Genomic DNA, 21028 nt, shown 5'->3' on the forward strand with positions numbered 1-21028 from the left:
GATAGATGCAGTGGAAAACTTTTCACACCCGCCCATTAAAAAAAAAATAGTTGTCAGTTTCTCGGCCCAATGACTTTTGACTCTAAGAAGCTAAAGGCCGTCTTTCCAGTAAGTGAGATAGCATTGATTTTTTTTTAAAATTTTTTTTAACTGAATAACTTGTAGAATTGGGTATTATTTTCAGCTTTCACTGGAAAATTGAATTGATAATTTCAGCGATAATTAATTTTATTTCATAGCATTTGGTTACTTAGTAGTGATGGTATGTTTATTTGTAGGTGGTTCTTATGATTTTGCTAATATAACATATTTATTTCCTTTTACATGATTTGCATTTCTGGATTCTTTTAGTCGAGTTTAATGAATTTTTACTTTAAATCTGAACAGAGATCGAGAGAGAGATCGACTGAGGAAAAGAGAAAGAGAGAGAACAAAATGAGAAGGTGACAAAAAAAAATTATGCAACCGGTTGCGCGGGGGTTCCCCTAGCTGGTTGTAAATAGAGTTTTTCTTTTTTTCACTAACTCTGACTAAAGTTTCTAATAGCTTCTCTTCCAGTCGTCCTCTTTCCTGTCAAAAGCATGATCAGAAAATTTTCAAATGATGCCAAAACATCTGAGCCCCCTCTCTCTCTCTCTCTCTTCGCATTTGCTCTTTATACCTTGAACGACATTCTTTTTTCCCGTTTATTTTTTGTGGATTGCCACCGTCGAGCCCACCACTCGAGCCCAGACGACGTGAAGCCCAACCCTGGAGCCCAAACACGTCAAGCCCACCCCTGGAGCCCATACACGTCAAGCCCAAACGACATAAAGCCCAGAAGACGTTGAGCCCAGTTGACAAGCCCAAATCTTGAGCCCACTTCCGCGACGCACCGCCTGCACTGAGGATAACTGTCTCACCTCTGTCGTGCCTCAGCGTCGCATCTCCTGCGGTATGAACAAATCAGTTGCTTGTGTAATCAGTTCAAAATTCACAATGAATTTTTTAGTGTATTTGCCACTTGTGTAAATTTAATTTAATTTAATCAGTTGAATATTTACAATTAAATTTAATTATTTTTACTTGTGTAATCAGTTGAATATTCACAAGTAAATTTAATTTGTTATTGTAATTCTCATTTTTGCTTGTGTAATTAGTTGATTTTTTTGCAAAATGAACCAAATGCGTATTTGCCACCAGTACAAATAAATGTTGTATAAGAAAATACAAGCATAATTAAAGTTAAACCAAGATTAATACAAATGTTAAATTAAGTATGGGTAAAAAAATACACATATGGTTCACTTGTAAGTTAAATATGATTTTTTTTTATGTAATTACAAGTGAAACCAAACAAAGTTAACTTTAATACATATCCTAATTAAATAATATGATAATTATGCTTACAAGCATATTAGTTAACTCACAAGCATATTTTTTAATACATATTTTTCTCGAAAACGAAGTATGTGTATTTAACTTACAAGTGAAATCAAACAGAGTTTAATAGGACTTTTTAACTTCGTACAATTAACCAGATGTTTTGATCCATAATTAAAGTTAAACCAAAATTAATACAAATGATAAATCCACAACTTCAAATTTGCCTCCCATGAAGTTCAATGATGATATATATGAAAATGCATTAGATGTGTGATGTGTGTATTTTTACTGTATGTATGCCATATTTGATGTATCATTGACTTTTTTTACATGCTTCATTGATTTTTTTTTTCTTTGTAGGCTTATTACTTTTTTTATTTGTCTTTATTTGTTATGTTATGTCTATGTAGGGATGGAACAAAATCTTGGAGATAAGGATGTTGTTGAAGAGCCAAGAGCGAAAATGTCATTTTCATTAGTTGAGGAAGTAAGGGCATACTACACGAGTTATCCAAAGCAAGTTGGGTTCAGTTACAAAGCGAAGTTCTAAAATTGGAGATGATGGGAAAATAAGGTATTTAACCCTTGCTTGTGTCCGTCAAGGCACGTTTGTGAGTACAATGTCTAATATTCTTAAACCAAGACTGATGAAACATAACGGGTGCAAGGCAAAAATCAATGCCATATTAGATTCCGAGGGAGAGTTTTGTTTGACCCATGTTGTCCTTGAGCACAATCACACTCTTAGTCCTGGGAAAACAAAATATATTAGATGTCATAAGAAGTCGGATGAGTCAAGCAAGAGAAGATTAGAATACAATGATATGATCAGCATTCAATTGAGGAAGAATTATAGTTCTTGCGTCGCTGAGGCATGAGGAAGTGAGAATATCACGTTTAGAGATAGAGATGCATGAAATTACATACGTGATGTGAGATTACTTCGGCTTGGGTTAGGAGGTGCCGAAGCACTATAAATCTACTTCACTCGTATGTAGTCGCAAAATGATAGTTTCTATTATGTCATGGACATTGATGATGAAACCAGATTGAGGAATGTGTTTTGGGCAAATGCCCGTAGTAGAGCTACGTATAAATCATTTGGTGATGTAATAACTTTCAACACGACGTACTTGACCAATGCATACAAAATGTCATTTTGTTCCTTTTGTGGGAGTTAATCATCACGGTCAATCAATTCTATTTGGATGTGGCTTGATTTCTGGAGAGGATACGAACACGTTCGTTTGGTTATTTGAATCATGGCTTAATGAATGACCACGCACCAAAAGCCATAATAACAGGCCGAGATAAAGTTATGCAAAATGTAATTGCAAAGGTGTTTCTGAAATCTCAACACTGATGTTGCTTATGACATATAATGAAAAAAGTTCCCGAGAAATTTGGAGTGTACAGTCAATACAATGATATCAAAAGTCAGCTACACATGTATTTGTTTTCCTCGATTATTTCTTGAATGTCGTGTTATCTTCTTGTGGCATATTATGGGTAATTCAACAACTGGTATTTGGATTGTTCACATAGGTGTGTTTATGACACGTTGAATCGTGATGAATTCGAAGAATGTTGATAGCAACTTCTTGATAGTTTTGATCTGCATGATCATTCATGACTTTAGTGGTTATATTCTTAGCGTCATCTGTGGGTGCCAATGTACGTCAGGAATGACTTTTGGGCATGAATGTCATCTACTCATAGAAGCAAGGGTATGAATGCGTTCTTTGATGATTATGTAAATTCAAAGACAACTTTAAAACAGTTTGTAGATCAATACGATAATGCACTTAGATACAAGAATGAGAATGAACTTGTAGCAGACTTTAGCTTATTCCACACAAAAATTCCGTGCATTACTTTTTATGGCATTAAGAGGTAGTTCCAAGCAGTTTATACAAATGCAAAATTTAAAGAAGTTCAACAACAGTTAAAAATTTTGATTTATTGTTGTGCATCAATTGTTTGAAGTGAATGAGAGACTTTTACATATCACGTGGCTGATCAGGTCCAAGTTATGGATGAGTTTAGAAAAAGTACAAAATATGTTGTTGAGTTTAACGAGGAAGAGTGCGAAGTTAGCTGCACATGTTAGTTGTTTACTTTTAAAGGCATTTTGTGTAGATATGTCATTTGTGTATTGACACTCCATGACAAGGAAGAGGTGCCTGCAAAATACATACTTGATAGGCGGAGGAAGGACCTGAAACGAGATTACACACTTGTCCGAAGTAGTCGCGATGATCTGAGTTATAGTCCAAACGCACACCTAATGAATAAATTGAACAAGACTTTTTATGAGATTTCTTCAATTGCAGGCACCTCAGATGAAGGTTATGTGAAGTTAATGACTTAATTAAGTAAGTTGAAGCTGGAGTGGGTTGAGGTCCAACCAGTGTATGGTAACCATTCTACTGAGTCATTAGGGGTGACAAAGGGGTCTGAAAAATTAAAAAGTCTTGTTGCTGCTTGGAGTAAAGGTAGGCTAGTTTCTATTAGGAAACAATCATCGGCTGAGAAGGCAGTGAATCGGTTGAAAGCAATGATAACTCAAAGGCTAAGTCAGGTAGTTTTAGTAGTTTGTGTTTCTAATTATATTTTGTAATCTATCGACATTAACTATGTGTCTTAAAATTTTTAACAGAAGAATAGACAACGTCTAAATAGAACCATTGTCGCAGATGTTGGCTTGCTTGAGCATGAATTTCCTATAGCCTCTACTGCTCAATCAACTGTGGTATTATTCATTTCTTTTCTAATTATATTATATTGATTCTTTGATGATATTAATTATGGGTATCATGTCTTCTCTTGATAGGTACAACTATCTTTCCAACTCTTAGATGATGTTAACTCTTGTACTTCTCCTACATATCAAGATTTAGACGTCGACATTGGTACGTATATTAAATTAATTATGTTGAAATTAAATCTTACTCAAGATCGTATAATCACTAGTGTAACAATATACTGCAGGTTTGAGATTTTAGATCCATTATTTTGCGCCATTTTGCGATGAAGCTGTTAAATTAAAGTAGCCACTGGTGTACTTGTTTAAGATGTAAGGTAGATATATTAAGATGTTTGATACCTTAATTAAGCTGAGTATTGACTTAAGTTTACTGCATAATAAAAGTTTTGAGTTTTTTATTCTAGTTACTACAATGTATAAATGATGTTTATGTTCTGAATATCTAATTGATTTGATACTTCAATATTTTTGGTCATTATCAGTTCTCCTTGTAGTTCACATAAAAATCCATGATTACATCAGTTATCCTTGTGACTTTCTTCAATGAAGTTTGTAATATTTTGAATTATCTGTTTAATTTTTTCTGGTTGGTTTAAGATGATTTTTAATGTTATAAAGATGATATTGGTCCTAAAAATGGAGGGCTTGTGCCAACACTTACAAGTTCTTCTTTGCAGTAACTGAATATTTGGTTGTTTATTTATATCCAGGATGGTGAAGTTATACTCAAATGAAAAAAGGTCTATCAGGAGCTACTCAAATGATTAGTATATGGGGATGCAAGCATGGATCTTCTTTTTTTATTTTTCACATTTGATCAAAAGACAACTTTCGTTGCATTCTATTGTAAACGATATGTTTGCAGTAGTGTAATGAGGAAATGTTGTTGTTTACAAGTTGATCTTCTATTTTGTGCCTTATCACAGTGATAATGATTTGCTTGATGTTTCTTGTTATCTGATGTTTAAATAATCTTGGCTCCAGTGCACAGTCCTATCGTAAATATTATTCCAGAATTAACTCAACGTAGATGAGCATTCTCAACACTAACTTGAAATTTAAGTAGAGGTTCCAACATACAAATACAAAACATAACAAATAGTTCCCTACATATAATGTACAGGTTCCAAAATACAGGTTAAAATGTATTACGTACTGCTTCTATCTTTACAAATTCCTTCTCACGGTCTTCACTAGTATCTGTCCATTTGAAATAGTTGCAGTATGGTAATCTCTGATTATGCATAAACAAACAACATGTATGTTAGATAAACAACCACCATCCCATAACTAGAAGACATTGTCCTTTGAAGCACATGTTACTTCAAGCAAGAATGCTTGGCCAATCCAAGTTACTTCAAGAAGACAATGGTGTTATTTGCAGCATAAGTTACATATATGTCTCAGGGAGCAGCATACAAACCTTAATATCTTCAAGAAAAAAATTTGTACACAGTCCATTTTGACAGTTCCAAACAAAGTTATTTACTCCTCATTCATTTCCATTCCAACAGAATTCTCTTTAAAAACAATTACATAAAGAATGCTTGGCCAATGAACACAATAGCATATGGTTGCATAATTTGACAATAAAAAAAAAAAAAGAGAAAAATCGTATAAAAGTGATATTCCACACTGATATATATGTCAATCAATTTGCTTTTTACAATTATTTATAGAATGAGTTATAAAATAACTGTAAAAAGTTACAACTATATCATTACCCAATTAAAATTATTTTTAATGCATATGATGGTGGTAGTTTTATTAATGATCGAACTTAACCTATATGTCAAAATTTCAAAAAATTTTGCAGTAACAATCTCTTATCAAACAGCTCATCAATTAAATCTTAAAAACTGAAACGAATACAACAAGGCAGTAAGAGTCTAGCCAAAGAGTTTGTAGTGAAATACTAGATACAAGTGAAATACCACATCCAACAATAGTCAGTGTCGAAAAAACTGGATAATTAAATCCTAAAAACTGAACCGAATATAACAAGGCAATAGAAGTATAGATAGAACTATAATAAGTGAAATACCAGATACAAGTGAAATACCACATCCAAAGAAACCCAATGAAAGTCAGCTTTGAAAAAATTGGTTCTATGAGAGAAAGTCAACATCAAGAATATTGGATCTCCTAAAGAAAGTCAGAGGGAATTATTTTTGTGGGGTTACCTGACAGTGCAGGAGGGTGGGTTGTGCATGGCGACGACAATAGACCCTGGTGTGATTTTGCCCAAATGGCCCAAACTCGAAACATATAGAGAGACAGAGAGAGTTTGACAGAGAGAGAGTCGATTGAGAGGGAGAGAGAAGCACTCTTACCTTCAAAGGCGCCGTTGTATGATGGCCACGTTGTAGGAGCCACGAATCGAAGGGGAGAGGAGGTTCAGCCAGGCCAGGTAGCGACTCTAAGGCTTTTTTTTTTGTGTGTGTGAGAGAGAGAGAGAGAGAGAGAGAGAGAGAGAGAGAGAGAGAGAGAGAGAGAGAGAGGTTTAAGAATGGGTATGGTGTTCATCTCACCTTCGACGACGCCAGGGAGGTTGGTTCGCCCGTCTGACACCGATGACAGGAGAGGTTCGGAGGCCCTTTGACGACGCTGGGGGAGGTTGGTTCACCCTTCTGACACTAACGCCGAGAGAGGTTCGGAGGCCCTTCGACGACGTTGGGGAGGTTTATTCGCACTTCTGACACCAATGCCAAGAGGTCTATTCTCGGTCTGCAACAATGAAATGGAGAGAGTCTAGATGAAAATGAAAGCCATGAGAGGAGAGAGCCCAGATGAAAATGAAAGTCACCGAGTAGGGATTTGAATTTCAAAATGAAAAAGCAAAATTTTGTAGACGTACATCATTCTGACACTGTAAAAGTAAATCACATCATATCGCAGAAAAGTTGTCAGCAAATAGTCTTGTCATGTAGTAGAGAAAGAAAATAAAAAATAAAAGCCACATGGGACTATGTAGTAAACCAGTAGTAGTGGATGGTAAGTGTATCATAATCCTAATTAATTTGGCGAACTGGGTAGCAAACCTTTTACCAAACAAGTAAAGAGCATTGGACTATTGTCAAGTTCAAAATTTGATTAAAATTGAGATTTCGACTAAAGTCAAAATTATTGGAGAGGTTAATCTACATTAGATTATCCATTCAAAAGTTAAAATAATAATATAATATTATATATTTTAATAATAATATTTTAATTTTTATATTTTACAAATATATTTTATATATTAATTAATAATTTGATTTTTACTTTAAATTATTGTTTTTCAACTATTTTTTTTCCTTAACCTAATTATCCAATAGTAACCATTGGGAATATTTTTAGAGTAAAATATTATTTTAGAGATGAATAGTGGTTAACCAAATTTGAAAAAATTGATGAATTTACTATAGCTCAAAAGTAAAGTCTTAAAATTTTGACTACTTCAATGCAGACTACTTTTGAGCTACTTAGCCAAAATTTGATAGTAGTAATACTCGCATAGTGCGGGGTGAGGTGGACCCTTCCCTATACCCCGTCCCACACCATGCGGGGTAAGGGTTTTCAACCCCACCCCCCGCCCGCCCTAGTGCGAGGGTGTGGGATCGAAATCGCACCCCACCCCGCCCCCCACCCAAGCGACATGACCGATTAGGTCTAAAAATTATTTTTTAGACCCAAATTATAATATAATTAAAATTTATAAATATAAAAAAAAAAATTTAAAGTCATTAGAGTTGTATTTTGTATTGCCTTTAGCCTTCTAGGCCAATGTTTATATAGGAGGCTAAGACAATATAATAGTCATATTTAAGCAATGTGATACTTAAATAGCAAGTCTCACATTACTTAAATATGATAATTATATTACTTTAACTTTCTATATAAACGTTGGCCTAAGAGACCAAGACAATTTAGTAACTTGAATACAACTTCAAGTTTTTAACAATTTATATATTTATATATACAATATATTTATTTAATAAATATTTTTATAAATATTTAAAATTTAATTGTTTATATATAGGGGAGACGGAGCACGGGGCGAGGCAAGGCCGCACTCACTGTTGGGTATTCTCCTTGTGGGGTGGGGGCCCTCGCCCCCGCTTGGGCGGGCGGACTAGGTGGTGCGGGGTAGCCTGCCTGCCCATGCGGACGGGGCCGAGCCCCCGCTGCCCTCCCCTAAAATTTGGCTAGGCACTCTCATTTAGTTAGATCAATGCCAGTGCTCTAACATGTGGTACTTATTTACATTTTGACCTTTTTCATTTTAGATCTCGTTTTGATAGTAAGATGAGAAGAGACGATTTTAAATAAAAATTGAAAGTTATATAAAAGATTATTTTTTAATATTAATATTATTTTAAAAATTAAATTACTTATTATATTTTATATTTAAAAATTGAAAACAAGTATAATAATAAAATATGATGAGACGAAACGGCGCCTCAAACGTATCTCCGAGAATCAATAACTGCGTCCCCGGTCTGACTCAGAGTGATAAGAGCTTTGGAATATTACGTCACTTTCTCAGGAAATTCCTTGTTTTCCTTCTCTCATTCCATCGCACAGAGAGAGGGGGGCGATGGATCCGGAGCAGACGTTCATACGCGTGCAAGAGCGATTCTCGCAGATGCTGAGGCCCAAACTGAGAGCTGCTATGGAGTACTTGTATCTTTTCGTCGCCATCACCTTGTTCTGTATCCTCGTTGTTATGCACGCCAATTACGTTCAACAGGTACTCCGTACGTACACACTAAATGATTCTCGAATTTGATTTATGCTTTTGTTCGTTTGCGCTTAGGGTTTCTGAATTTCAGTTCAGCAATAGTTCTGTTGCCATTTTCAATTTACGGTTGACTTTTTTATGGCGGAAGAAATTATCATTACTTTTATTTTTTCTTTAAAATTTATTTTATCTTCTGGGGTTTGGTTCTACTTTTTTTGCAGAACCATTTTGGTTTTCGCATTTAAAATATTTGGGGAAACAAAAAGGGAGAGAAATGGAAAAAGAAGAAAGGATGCTATGAACTTGGACCGTTGTGGTCTCATTGTCGTGCTGGATAGAATTTCTTCAGGCACTACTATTTTCCCTGACATCGATGAATTGGCTTGCTGTGTTGGTAGTATGCGCATTAGTGGTTAGCCCTAAGAATTTGAGAAAAAAAGTAGATTAGACTACTAGTCTTGATTTATCCATTAGGTGTATATAGGAATTTGACGGAGAGCCAATGTTAGTGCCATCATGAGGGTTGGAACAAAATAAATGGTGTTATTGATGATTGAAGGATTTCATCTATGAGATTGGGCATTTTGCAGCTATTAGTTCATGAATTGGGTATAGAATCGTGAGAAGCTAATTCCTAAATGTTATGCTGGAAGCTTGCTTTATGCTAAATGGGCTGGATAGACATGCGGGCGTTGCAAAATCATTAATTTTGAAGTACAGGCCAAACATTTATTAACATATTTGGGAACTGTTAAGCAATTTTAGTTATACTATTTTCTGGCTGTTCAAATATTTATACCACAATTATGATTTCTATGTGTGTTTGCAGTAATGGACTTATCAACCTCAACTAGATGATTCTGTGGTAGTTTGTTTATCTTCCCAATTGCTGGTGGTTTTGGGAAATGATAATTATAGATTATTGTCCTTAATTGGCGAGTTTCTATCAGATTATTTTTGCTATTTTTTTAAATGTAACATTTCTTGATTTTCTTGAATTTTTAAATGTTTGCCTTTTTTTCAAAGTTTCTTTTGCATGCTTCCTTGTAGACTTGACGACACTCCTTTTACTTTTTAATTGTAAAGATGCGTGGCATGGAGTTTGTCTTAGGATATTATAATATTTCTTTGTTAAGTCACTTATCAGTTTTTGTTCAAGTTGTTTTTTCAATAGAGAATGGAAGTTTTGTGCATATGCTGATATTAGATGCTGATCTTAATATTCAATGCCTGCATTTTGGGATTGGGTCTCTCTTCTCCTCCTAGGAGTTCTTATAAAAATGTCAGAGTTAGCCAAGGGAGGCTGAGTCAACTATTGTTTGCACTTTCTTTTTGGAAATCAAAACAATATCTCACTTTAAAATGTTATTTAAAAATATTTTTCTTCCAAGAACGCTGGAATGGGCATGGAAGAAGAGACCCTTTTTCCCAAGCTACTGGTTGTTTTTTTCATTAAACTTGTCTTTTGCACAGTGTTTTAGTTCCCAGGTGATGGTGTTCTAACTTATGATATAAGGTAGTGATTCACTGTCATGGTAATGGCTGGCTCCAGAGATTACACTTTGGCTCCCTTAAATTGAGGCATATAGGTTTTTTGCTGTGGTGTCTATCTAAAATCTATTCTCTTTTGCATATGAAGCCTGGCTGTTCAAGTGAGCTCTCGGGTGTTGAGACAACAGAAGCCCAGCTTATTCACATTAAGGTACGAATTATCTTGTACTTCCAATACATTAGTTTTATTTGTGAGATTCTGCAACTACTCCACATTGGAAAGTTACTGAGTGGGCCTGACATCATTACGTTGCACTTAGTTTGAACTTGAGTTTCATAGATTGGCAGGTAAATATTGAAATCAATATTGTATATGACCTGTATGTGAGATGATATTGGCTTTGTTTCTTTTGTGGCCAAACAGTGGTTTATAATGTGTCAATTTGTGGTGTAGATAACTACTTCAGGGTTGTGGTCACAGAATGAGACTGAATCTAATGAGATAGATGTCCCTGATATAGAAACTGTGACGGATAAATTAGAAGTTGCAACTGTGGATGGAGATGGATTGACATTTTTGGCTGCAAAGTTTTGGTTAAATTGGATTGGTTCTGGTGCTAGAAGGGGCAAACTAGCATGGAAACTCTGGAAGACCGACACTGAACTTCTTGAGAACCAAGCAGAACCTTCAATGAGTAGTCAAATCTCCAAGCCAACAGTTGATGATGCAGTCAAAACTGATAAAGAGGAGCGACGTAGTAGTTTCCCTTTATCTGCCAGAGAGACATTTAGAGCAGCAGTATTTCACTTTGGTAAAAAGTGGTACAAGCGTTTGCTATTCATTTGGAGACACACAATGCAGGTCATTAGAAGTTTCTGGAAGTTGTGGGTGAGTAAATCAAGAGCTTGTTCTAATGTAGTGCTAGGTTAATATGCATTCAATAGAGTTGCTCCATTTTTTAACAGTAAATGATGGAATTAGTTAGTCTCAACATTGGTTCTGCTTGCTTTACTTGTAGCTATTAAATCCCGTTCTGTCTTGATCAGCACTTAATATCCTAACATGTCATTTTCTTTGTCAGTTATTGATTGAGATTATAGGTTTGTGTTTGAAACACGAGCTTGTACTTGGTTACAGTTGTCTAACTCTGGGTGCTTTATAGAAATTACAATTATCTCCTCAACTTTTGTGATCTATTGAGGATATACTGGATGCAGACTTGGGGTTAGGATATTGTCACGCATATAGATGCAGCATGAGCCTAAGTACCCATATTTTTTGCTTAATAAATCTAATCTATTCACATATAAGTGTCTATCTTGGAAAAAAGAATGAAACTCGGGTGTAAATGGGGAAAATGGTGAATTATTGGAACGTGAGGAAGTGGGATGGGGAGTCAGATAAAGTAGAAGTTTTGCTTTAGTAAGATTATTTCATTCGATGCTTTTTTGTTTTTTATGGTCTTAATGAAAATGTTTTATATGTGCTGTATATTGGCCTTCTTCATACTCTAGGCCTTGGAGTTTGAAGAGTTCTCAACAGATGGGGATTTGATTTATCTTTATTGTCAGCCAGCATGATTGATTGGTGCCTTAAACATTTGATGCAGATGTTGCTCAATTACCCCTCTCGCACTCTCTCATGTTTTCCAAACCATGTTCTCTGAAAATTGTTTGATTTCTTAGTGGATTATATGGAGAAACCCTATACCATTTTATTTCTTGTATCAAGGCCAAGTCTCCTCAGCTGAATTTGAATTTTCTAGTACAGAATCTTGCAGGTATACATCTGAATATTGATATTCCCAAGTGGTTGCATATACTTCATTTGGACAAGCTTAATTCATATGCAGGTGAAACAGCAATCTTTTTAGTTCTACTGATTCAATACCATCATGTTGCAGAGCTGTAGTGATTATGATTAAACTGAAAAAGTTAGGTCACTGATTCAAAAATCTTGAAAAATCAATAAAATTATGTTTACCGATTAAAAAAAAAATCCTGAAAAAAGTTAGGTACTGATGCGAAATTGTAGTCTCTTAAAGTTGCTTTTGTTTTGATTGTGAGTCCCCTATCACACTGGGAGAAAAGTCAATTCAAATAAATGTATTTTGGTCACCTTCACTATTCAGGCCATTGCTATCATTCTGCTTAGTGGTATTGCTTAGGGCTGGTAAGTACTTGCTTATGAAAAAAAGAAAAAAATTATCCTAATTGTTGCTTTTACAAAACTTTGAAAATTTCTTCCCAAAAAATGCATGTGATTTTTTTTTAAGTAAGAAGTTTTATTAATCCACTTAAAAAGGCAATGCCCAAGTACACAGGAAGTATACAAGAAAAAGCCTAGTTACAAACTACATGTTATGGAAAGTAGCATAAAAGTCATTAAAATTCCCTCCATTCAATACAATAGAAGAAGCCCAAAGCAACAAAGTGTGATAGAAAAAGGCCCTAAAACTATCTTGAGAGTGTTCCCTATTTTCGAAACATCAACCATTTCTTTCAATCCATGTGCACCATATTAAACATAGAGGCACTATCTTCCAAATAGCTGCAATGTGGCGGTGGTCCCTAATCCCTCTCCAACATGACAATAAACCCAATACCCTCCTGGGCATAACCCATGCTATTAAGCCTTGTGAAGATGTCCCATAAAGCCTTGACTACTTCGCAGTGGAGAAGTAGATGGTCTGTTGATTTGCTACTGTGTTTGCACATGAAACACCAATTGGTTAAGTAGAGGCCTCGCTTTTTCAGTTTATCAATGGTCAATATCTTCCCATGGGATGCCAACCATCCAAAAAAGGCAACTTTAAGGTGTGCATTGCTCCTCCAGATGCTCTTCCAAGGAAAGGCATTGGTCGGATGAACCGTCAAAAACTTGTAATAAGAACGGACTGAAAATTTCTTGCTCTTGGTGTGTGTCCATATTAGTCTGTCTCCCCTACCTGCTTGTACTTTCAATGCGTATAAAACATTGTAGAAATCAACAATGTCGTTCACCTCCCAGTCCTGTACAACTCTAGAAAAACTCACGGACCAATGAAGAGAATTAGTGGAAATGCTCATATTATCAACCACAGAAGCATCCTTGTCTAACGCAATCCTATAAAGCGAGGGGAAAGCATTTTCCAAGGCCACATTGCCACACCAAATATCATGCCAAAATCTGATTCGCGTGCCCCTTCCCACCTCAAGTCTGAAATTACTGAGTAATGAGTGGTTTGGATTCAGAGATGAGTTGAGATGGTTTGTGAATAGTAGAATAAAAGTTGAATTGTTTATTATATTTTATGTGGAAATTTGGGAAAGTTGTTTTGGGATTTGAAAAATTGAATTGTTTATTATATTTTATGTGAGAATTTGATAAAGTTGTAATGATAATATGAGTTGAGGTGGGTTTTGAATTCAAACGAGGCCTAAGTCTTCCCATCCATTTTGAATGAATTTCCAAACACCCACCCCGTAGGCCCCTCTTACTGCATTAGAGCACCAATCTCCCCAAATGCTCCCGTATTTAATATTGATGATGTTTCTCCAAAGAGCGTCTCCTTCCTGATGATATCGCCATAGCCACTTTCCAAGTAGAGCCATGTTGAAGATTCTCAATTTTCTAATTCCCAAACCACCGCAAGGCAAAGGGATGCAAATTTTATCCCATTTAAGCAAATGGAATTTTTTCTCATCTTCTAGCCCTCCCCACAAGAAGTTATGGAAGATCTTCTCCGATCGATTTGCCACCCCTGCAGGCAAAGGGACTAAAAATAAAAAGTATGTTGGAAGATTAGAAAGTGTGCTCTTAATAAGCATGATTCGGCCGCCTTTAGACAAGTAAATTCTCTTCCAACCCGCCAATTTGCATTCAATTTTCTCAACAATCTCATCCCACATTGCCTTAGATTTGTGAGGAGCCCCCAAAGGAAGTCCCAGAAACTTCATAGGCAAGAATGACACCTTGCAGCCCAAGATGGCAGCCACTTCGCTTAGATTATTAACCAAGCCAATTGGAACTAGCTCGGACTTTGATAAGTTCACTTTGAGGCCTGAGACAGCTTCAAAACACAGAAGGAGGGCTCTCAAGGAGTGAATTTGATTGGGGTCTGAGTCACAAAAAATCAACGTACCATTGGTGAAAATGCATGTGATTATCTTATTAGAATGTAAGATTTCATGAGCTGACCAGGATTACTTCCCCCTGTTCTTTTGATGTCCTAAAAGTTGTGTTATATATTTCTTGTTGTTTGATAGTGCAATGGCTCGAGAAGAGAATTAAAGCATTTGAACCAACTTACATGTACACCATGGAAAAGGTAAGTTTTCACCTTATTTGTTTATTCCTCCTTAATTCATGAAATTTTCTTGCATGCTTTGATTCCATAATTTGCAAGTACTTCTTATCAATGTCTCCATATTGGTTCTTAGCATCTAATATTTCCCATATTCTAATCAGGGATATTTCTTGCTTCCTGAAGAAGCTAAGTCTCGCCATAAGATTCGTACTGTTAACATCAGCATATCGGCTCGGCATTCTTGTTTTGGGAATAGGTTATATCTTCTGAACGAAACTTAATACCATAGTCTGCATAGTTTGATTTGAGGCTGAAAGTGAGATTTTTTTAACTACAGCTTTCTAATTAGTTTTGTTGTCGAGTAAAATTCTAATTCTGATATCCTTGCCTAATTATGTGAATTAATAAATTCTTCTTACTTATATAAAAAAAATTCTAATTCTGATATGGGTGCCTGTTTTGATAATTTAATCTGTATAGTTTATCAGAGAGGGAGGGGAAAGAAAATCTTTGTGGAACCCAAGTGTCTGCCATATGAGACGTGGAGTCCAGATTGAGAATTCTTGATTTAGAGTTGGTTTGTTACAATCTGTCAAGGCTTTCTTAGGAAGATAGTGTCCTAGCATTGCCCTAGGCATAATACTAAGGTTTTAACTATGGTGTACAATTAGATTTGTGCTTGGTTGAGATCAACTGAAAGCTTAACACAGCCTTTTTTAAATAAGTTAACACGGCCATTTACATCACCATTTTGTTTCATTTTAAACAATTTTGCTAACGTTTTGTTGTACTTTTATCTGTTGAGTTGTATACATATATGTATAGCAATTGGATGTTAGAAAGCAACTAAATTGATATATTCTTTTTGCCAGGTGGCAGCAACTGCTCATAAACAGCGTCGTTGGATATGATACTATTTTGATGAATAGTTTATTGACTTCTCCTGGTCAAGGTAACACATATATTTGAATGGATCACATTACATGTTTATTTGTTAAATCTTCTTTTCTTTATGGATTGCAAGAGATTTGTCTCCTTCACTTTGTTAGATTAGATTAGCTTATCGGTTATCCTCTTTGTTATTTAATATGTGATTATTTTTATAAAGAAATCAATACTTGATAATTCTTGTCTTTTCTAAGTTTACATGTGTGGACAGAAGCCAACTTATCATGTATTACGATCTAGTCTATGCTGCCCTTTTATGATACAGAACAATTTTCCATATAATATGAATTTATCAATAGCTGTTTGTTCCGTCTTTTTCAACATCCTCATTGCTCTAGTTTAAATCATCATACTTCTGTAAGTGGCCTTCTTTTGATGTTTACATGAATGGACTTGTGTACGGTGCTATCAGTTCCAAACATCCATGGACCTGCATTGCTTTGATTCTTTTAAATGTCCAGGATTACCAGCAGCTGTATTGAAGCATGGGTGATTTGTTTTTTGAAATTTTTACGTTGCAATGTAAATGTTACCTCTAGAACCACCCTTCTGATGGTCGGTTGGATGTGATCCATCTGTTTTGAATTATCATAGTGTGTTGCCGGTATTATAAAGCATGGATAGAATCCAGTAGTAGGCTTTTTGTGAGGCAAGTGTGATTCAGTTAATGGTTCTATTGTGTCTAAGCATGTTTTATATGCAGGTTATCTCTATAATTATCAAACAAAGGAGTTTTATAATCTTAGTTATCCTCAAGAACCCCCAGAGGGTCCTGCAAGATTTGGAGGTTTGTTGGCTTATGATTTCTATTCTATATTCATGCAATGCTATCATTCATTGGATATCCAATTATGCAATGGATTTTTGTGTTTCAATCTGTGTAATCAATTTTTATATCAGCAATAGGAGTGTAATAATAGTTCTATGGGAAGTTGTGTATTATGGCACCCAAATCACCAAGTCAGATACTTCTGTTGCTTGAATATGAGGATTGCTTAATCTGGTATATTGTTAAATCTATAAGCTATCATCTCTTAGTTAATCTTATTATCATTGTTATCTGATGCTGGAAGAGTAATCTTGGATCTGAAAGAATACTTTGAAGGTGGAAAAAACACACTGCTTAAATCATTCTTCTTTTGATAAGTATGCTATTCATTGTCGAATGGTTTACATCTAACTTATTTTAGAAAAAATACTTTTTTTTATTGGGTATTTTATAAAAAATACTAAACTTAGTTTGAATGAAATTACCACTTGGTCAATTACTGTTTTTTAATATTATAAATACTTTTTTTTTAATGTTTTTTAACTTATTTTAGAAAAAATACTTTTTATTTTTTTTTGGTATTTAGAGAGTTTTTATTTCGAACTCTTTGTTTTTGGGCGAAAATTCTTTTATTGAATGGGGATTCTTTAAATGTTTCCCTTTTAGACTTTGCTAGTTCCTAGTTTCATAGCTTGTATTTAGGTGTTTCCGCTTATATACTTCCTGTGTACTTGGGTTATGCCTATGTACTTGCATTAATAAATTTCTTATTACTTATAAAAAAAATAAAAAAAAATATTATTATACTTGAGCTGTTTTTTTGCATCCAGAAATGAGTGATCCTGGCATACTTGAAAGTCTATTTACTCGTAATCTTTGCCGAAGTCATGAATATTAAAGAAGTTTCCCTGTGAATAGACACTTAGAAAAAAAGGTATATTGTGAATAGACACGTATAAAAAAGGTTTCCCTACGAATAGACTTGTGTAGTGTGATATTCAGAATCCTTCCATATATATTTGTCCTGGTTCCGGTACCCATGATTTATGTTTTCAAGATTGGTGGATTGTTATACTTTGACTACCATTTTTTTTTTTACATTTAAATAAATACTGTTGACATGAATTGGACGAATCATTCTTTTTAATTTTTTTCTTGAACTCCAGTTTCAAATTTTGCTCAACTTGTGGCATTCTTTGGTTTCCCTGCAGACTACCTGGTGACCAAGTGTGGCGTGCTTATGATGTCACTGTTTGTGTTCTTTACGACGACAATGTCAGTTTCATTTACATTAAGAGAGACACAGAGTCGCATGCTGAAGTTTACAGGTTGGCTGATTACTTTTTTTTTTAATGTCATCTTATATCTTGCAATAGGTTTTCAGATGTATCCTCTTCCTCATGCCTTCCCTTAAAATTGCTCTTTTGGCAACTTATTGCAGTGCAGCTTCAACACCATGCTCGACACCGGCTTCCAACATTTCAACTGATCTTTGTGCATGTAATTGAATCGCTTGTCTTTGTACCGGTAAGCATGTATTTTGATTAGTATTTATCCTTTATGAAGATTCTACCAAGCCACTTGTATTTTCATAACTTATTAGTATTAACTTCTTCCAGGATAGCTGTAAGGCTTTGACTAACAGATTTCTAAATTGGCTTTTGCAGATTATGATAGGTATCCTATTTTTTCTGTTCGAGTTTTATGATGATCAGCTGTTGGCTTTCATGGTCTTGATTCTTGTCTGGTTGAGTGAACTCTTTACACTAATCAGGTTTCTCTCTCTTTCTCTTCCTTATCATATATATTATATAGGACTGATTGGGTACGCAGGGTATGCTAAGTAGTATTTTTGTAGCCTTCTATTGGGATAAAGTAGCCAATCTGATGCCTTTGTTGCAGGCAAAAATAGTCTTGACCTCTTACGAATTTTGTACACTATTCAATTAAGAAGTTTACTTTTTGAATTGGACCCACCCTTGGGTAGCCCAGGTGGTAAGGGCGAACTTTTGTGCATGCTCCCCATGTCAAGTTCGATTCCCCCCGGGATCAAACTGTGACTTAAGTGGGAGGCCATGGCAGTGGGTTGTTGTGCTAGTCTCCCCAGGGGTTTAGTTCCTTGGGTGAATTCCTAAGGGCTCTGCCGTGGGGTGAACTCTTTGAATCGGGTTAGGCCATAAGGGGTTATAGTTGTGGTTGGATATTTTGTGCAGACCTTTTTTATTCCTCGACTTATTATGACTAGCATCTGGAGGTATGGGCTTGCTCGTAATTTTCAGTGGGGCTGTAAATGAATCTGGTTTACCTGAAAGGCATACCTACACCAATATCTGGGCCTTTTCTTTTCTTGCATAAGCAATGATGGAAATGTGGATTGTTGTGGCTTTTGAGTGGCAACAGATCGGCACTGGTTTAGCAATCATCTCTATGACTAATTAGCACTGCATCTAGCATACACTACACTGGCCACCTCTCTCTCTCTCTCTCTCTCTCTCACACACACACACACACACACACACAGTTTGTGTGTGTATGCTTGTGAGTCTGTGGGCTTGCTGTGTTGCTGGTGTATTACATGTCATGCTTTTCTAATATGGCATGCTTGCTAATATCTTGCAGTGTCCGGACGCCAATATCAATGAAGTTCTTTCCTCGCTTCTTTTTGCTCTACTTTCTGGTTTTTCACATTTATTTCTTTTCCTATGCTTATGGTATGACCCTATCACTTTCTGGATTATTCTTCAGGCAGAAGCTCCTTTTTTCTCTCTTAAAATGTTGCTCGAATGATTTCTCCAGGTTTTTCATATCTTGCTCTCTCTACAGCAGCAGCATTTATGCTGCACCTCATTCTCTACTTCTGGAACCGATTCGAGGTAAAAGTTATTGTATCTGCCTCTAAATTCCATCTCTTTTAAACCCCCCCCCCCCCCCCAAAAAAAAAAAAAAAATAAAAGTTACTTTATGAATTGGCTTGGCTTTCTATTTTCCTTTTTATAAAACAAGTAGTCATATGAGGTTATTATTGCATGTGACAAATTGTTGAATATCCTATTGGTCCTATGCATTAAGACATGTTGAAACCATTTGAACCTTTGGAGAATGAGAGTGTTTATTTTATAGCATAGTCAGTTCAGATACAGTAGCTTTTTTAATGTAAAACTTGCTGAAAAGATGAGAATAGAGTTGTAGTGGCTACCCTTGAAGATTTCTTACGGCCCAGTTCATATTTTTGTTAGTTACAAATTTGTATCTCATTTTCCTCACGTCAAGTTGATCACTAATACTGTGCCAATCTGATCTTAGGTACCTGCTTTACAAAGGTTTATGCAAAACCGTCGATCACAGCTTCAGCAGCATCCAGACTTCCACATAACCTCCTCAACCATCCTTGCATCTACTTTACACATCACAAGATTGAACACAAGGAATCCTGGTCCCGTTTCCCCAGACCTGACCTTGGGGACTGGTTTGAGACCTGGATCTGACCAAGCAATGCCAGCAAATGGAGGAGTAGACGTTTCTGGGCTTCAGGAACGGGCAGAAAGTGAAAACAGGGTAGGGAACCCCATGCAGATGCCAGGACAACCTAACCTACAGCAAGCAGATAATGGTCCCAACCCTGGGAATATGAATTCATTCAGTTCGCTTCTGTTATGGATCTTAGGAGGGGCCTCTTCTGAAGGTTTGAACTCATTCCTCTCCATGTTCAGAGATGTGAGAGAGCAAGGACAAGATTTTACTGAATCTCCTGGGCAGGACAATCCTGCAAATCAAAATGTGCGATAGCGTTGGAGCATTACTTCTTAACGGTTTGCGGGGTGCTTTGTTAGTGTTAGATTGTAATAGATATGCATGTTGAATAGCATATATATATATATATATATATATTGTACAGAAATGACCATCGGAATATGTCACAGGTCAGACCTAGTTCATTTATCCAAGGACTGGGAGGCTATTTGATGTGTTGGATTGGCGAGATTGTATTTTAGGTTCTGTCATCTGTGCCATTTGAACGGTTATTTGCTTCGATTTTGACATTACCCGATGGCAAAATAAGTTGCAAGGTTTGTCCTAGTATTTCGAGTATGATTTGGTAATACTAATAGGCTCCTCCTACTCCCACTACCAGCTACCAGATTCTCTATTTATTTTTATTTTTCTCTCTTTAGGTACCTGATAATGAATGTTATTCAAGGGCATTAGAGAAATACAGGAATTCGCTTTCACTTTACTTATTTTATTTGAAGGGAAAATATGTTATACACCCACATGGTTTGCCTTGGGACATTTGCTTTTATAACTGAGTCTCAAAAACTGAGGACAAAACAAAACAAAAAGCATTTGTAACTTTTTATTGATAATTTGATGTACATGAAAAACTTATTTTTTTTTTTAAATTTTCTTTTTATAATTCTCTCTGTATAAATATAAATATGTTAGGTGACTTGTTCTTCTAGAGGTTCGAAATGTAGCTTTATTTTTATTTTTATTCTTTCTAATAATTGATTATTTACGCAGGTGATAGGTATACAGAGTTATTTAAAAGAGTCACGGTGCTATGCCCTTAATTTATATTACTCATTTTGTCTCATTGACCTGACATCAAACGACATCAAACATAAAAGATCAGAAAGAATAAAGTGAGTGATAATTAAAAAATTAGCATTTTTTAA

The 21028-nt window shown here is 35.6% G+C and overlaps 1 protein-coding gene across 1 annotated transcript; it reads left to right on the plus strand.

Moving 5' to 3' along the window:
* Positions 1-8573: 8573 nt before the first annotated feature.
* On the plus strand, positions 8574-20477 carry LOC109007024 (membralin-like protein At1g60995). Its single transcript, XM_018986503.2, has 14 exons — positions 8574-8864; positions 10495-10557; positions 10801-11235; positions 12118-12199; positions 14595-14656; positions 14797-14891; positions 15508-15587; positions 16287-16370; positions 17564-17680; positions 17794-17879; positions 18020-18126; positions 18972-19063; positions 19149-19225; positions 19656-20477. Exons 1-14 carry the CDS (start codon positions 8712-8714, stop codon positions 20136-20138), a joined length of 2016 nt encoding a protein of 671 aa, XP_018842048.1. The 5' UTR covers positions 8574-8711; the 3' UTR covers positions 20139-20477.
* Positions 20478-21028: the final 551 nt, after the last annotated feature.

The sequence above is a fragment of the Juglans regia genome, chromosome 13 (assembly GCF_001411555.2).
Source record: "Juglans regia cultivar Chandler chromosome 13, Walnut 2.0, whole genome shotgun sequence".
NCBI lineage: Eukaryota > Viridiplantae > Streptophyta > Magnoliopsida > Fagales > Juglandaceae > Juglans > Juglans regia.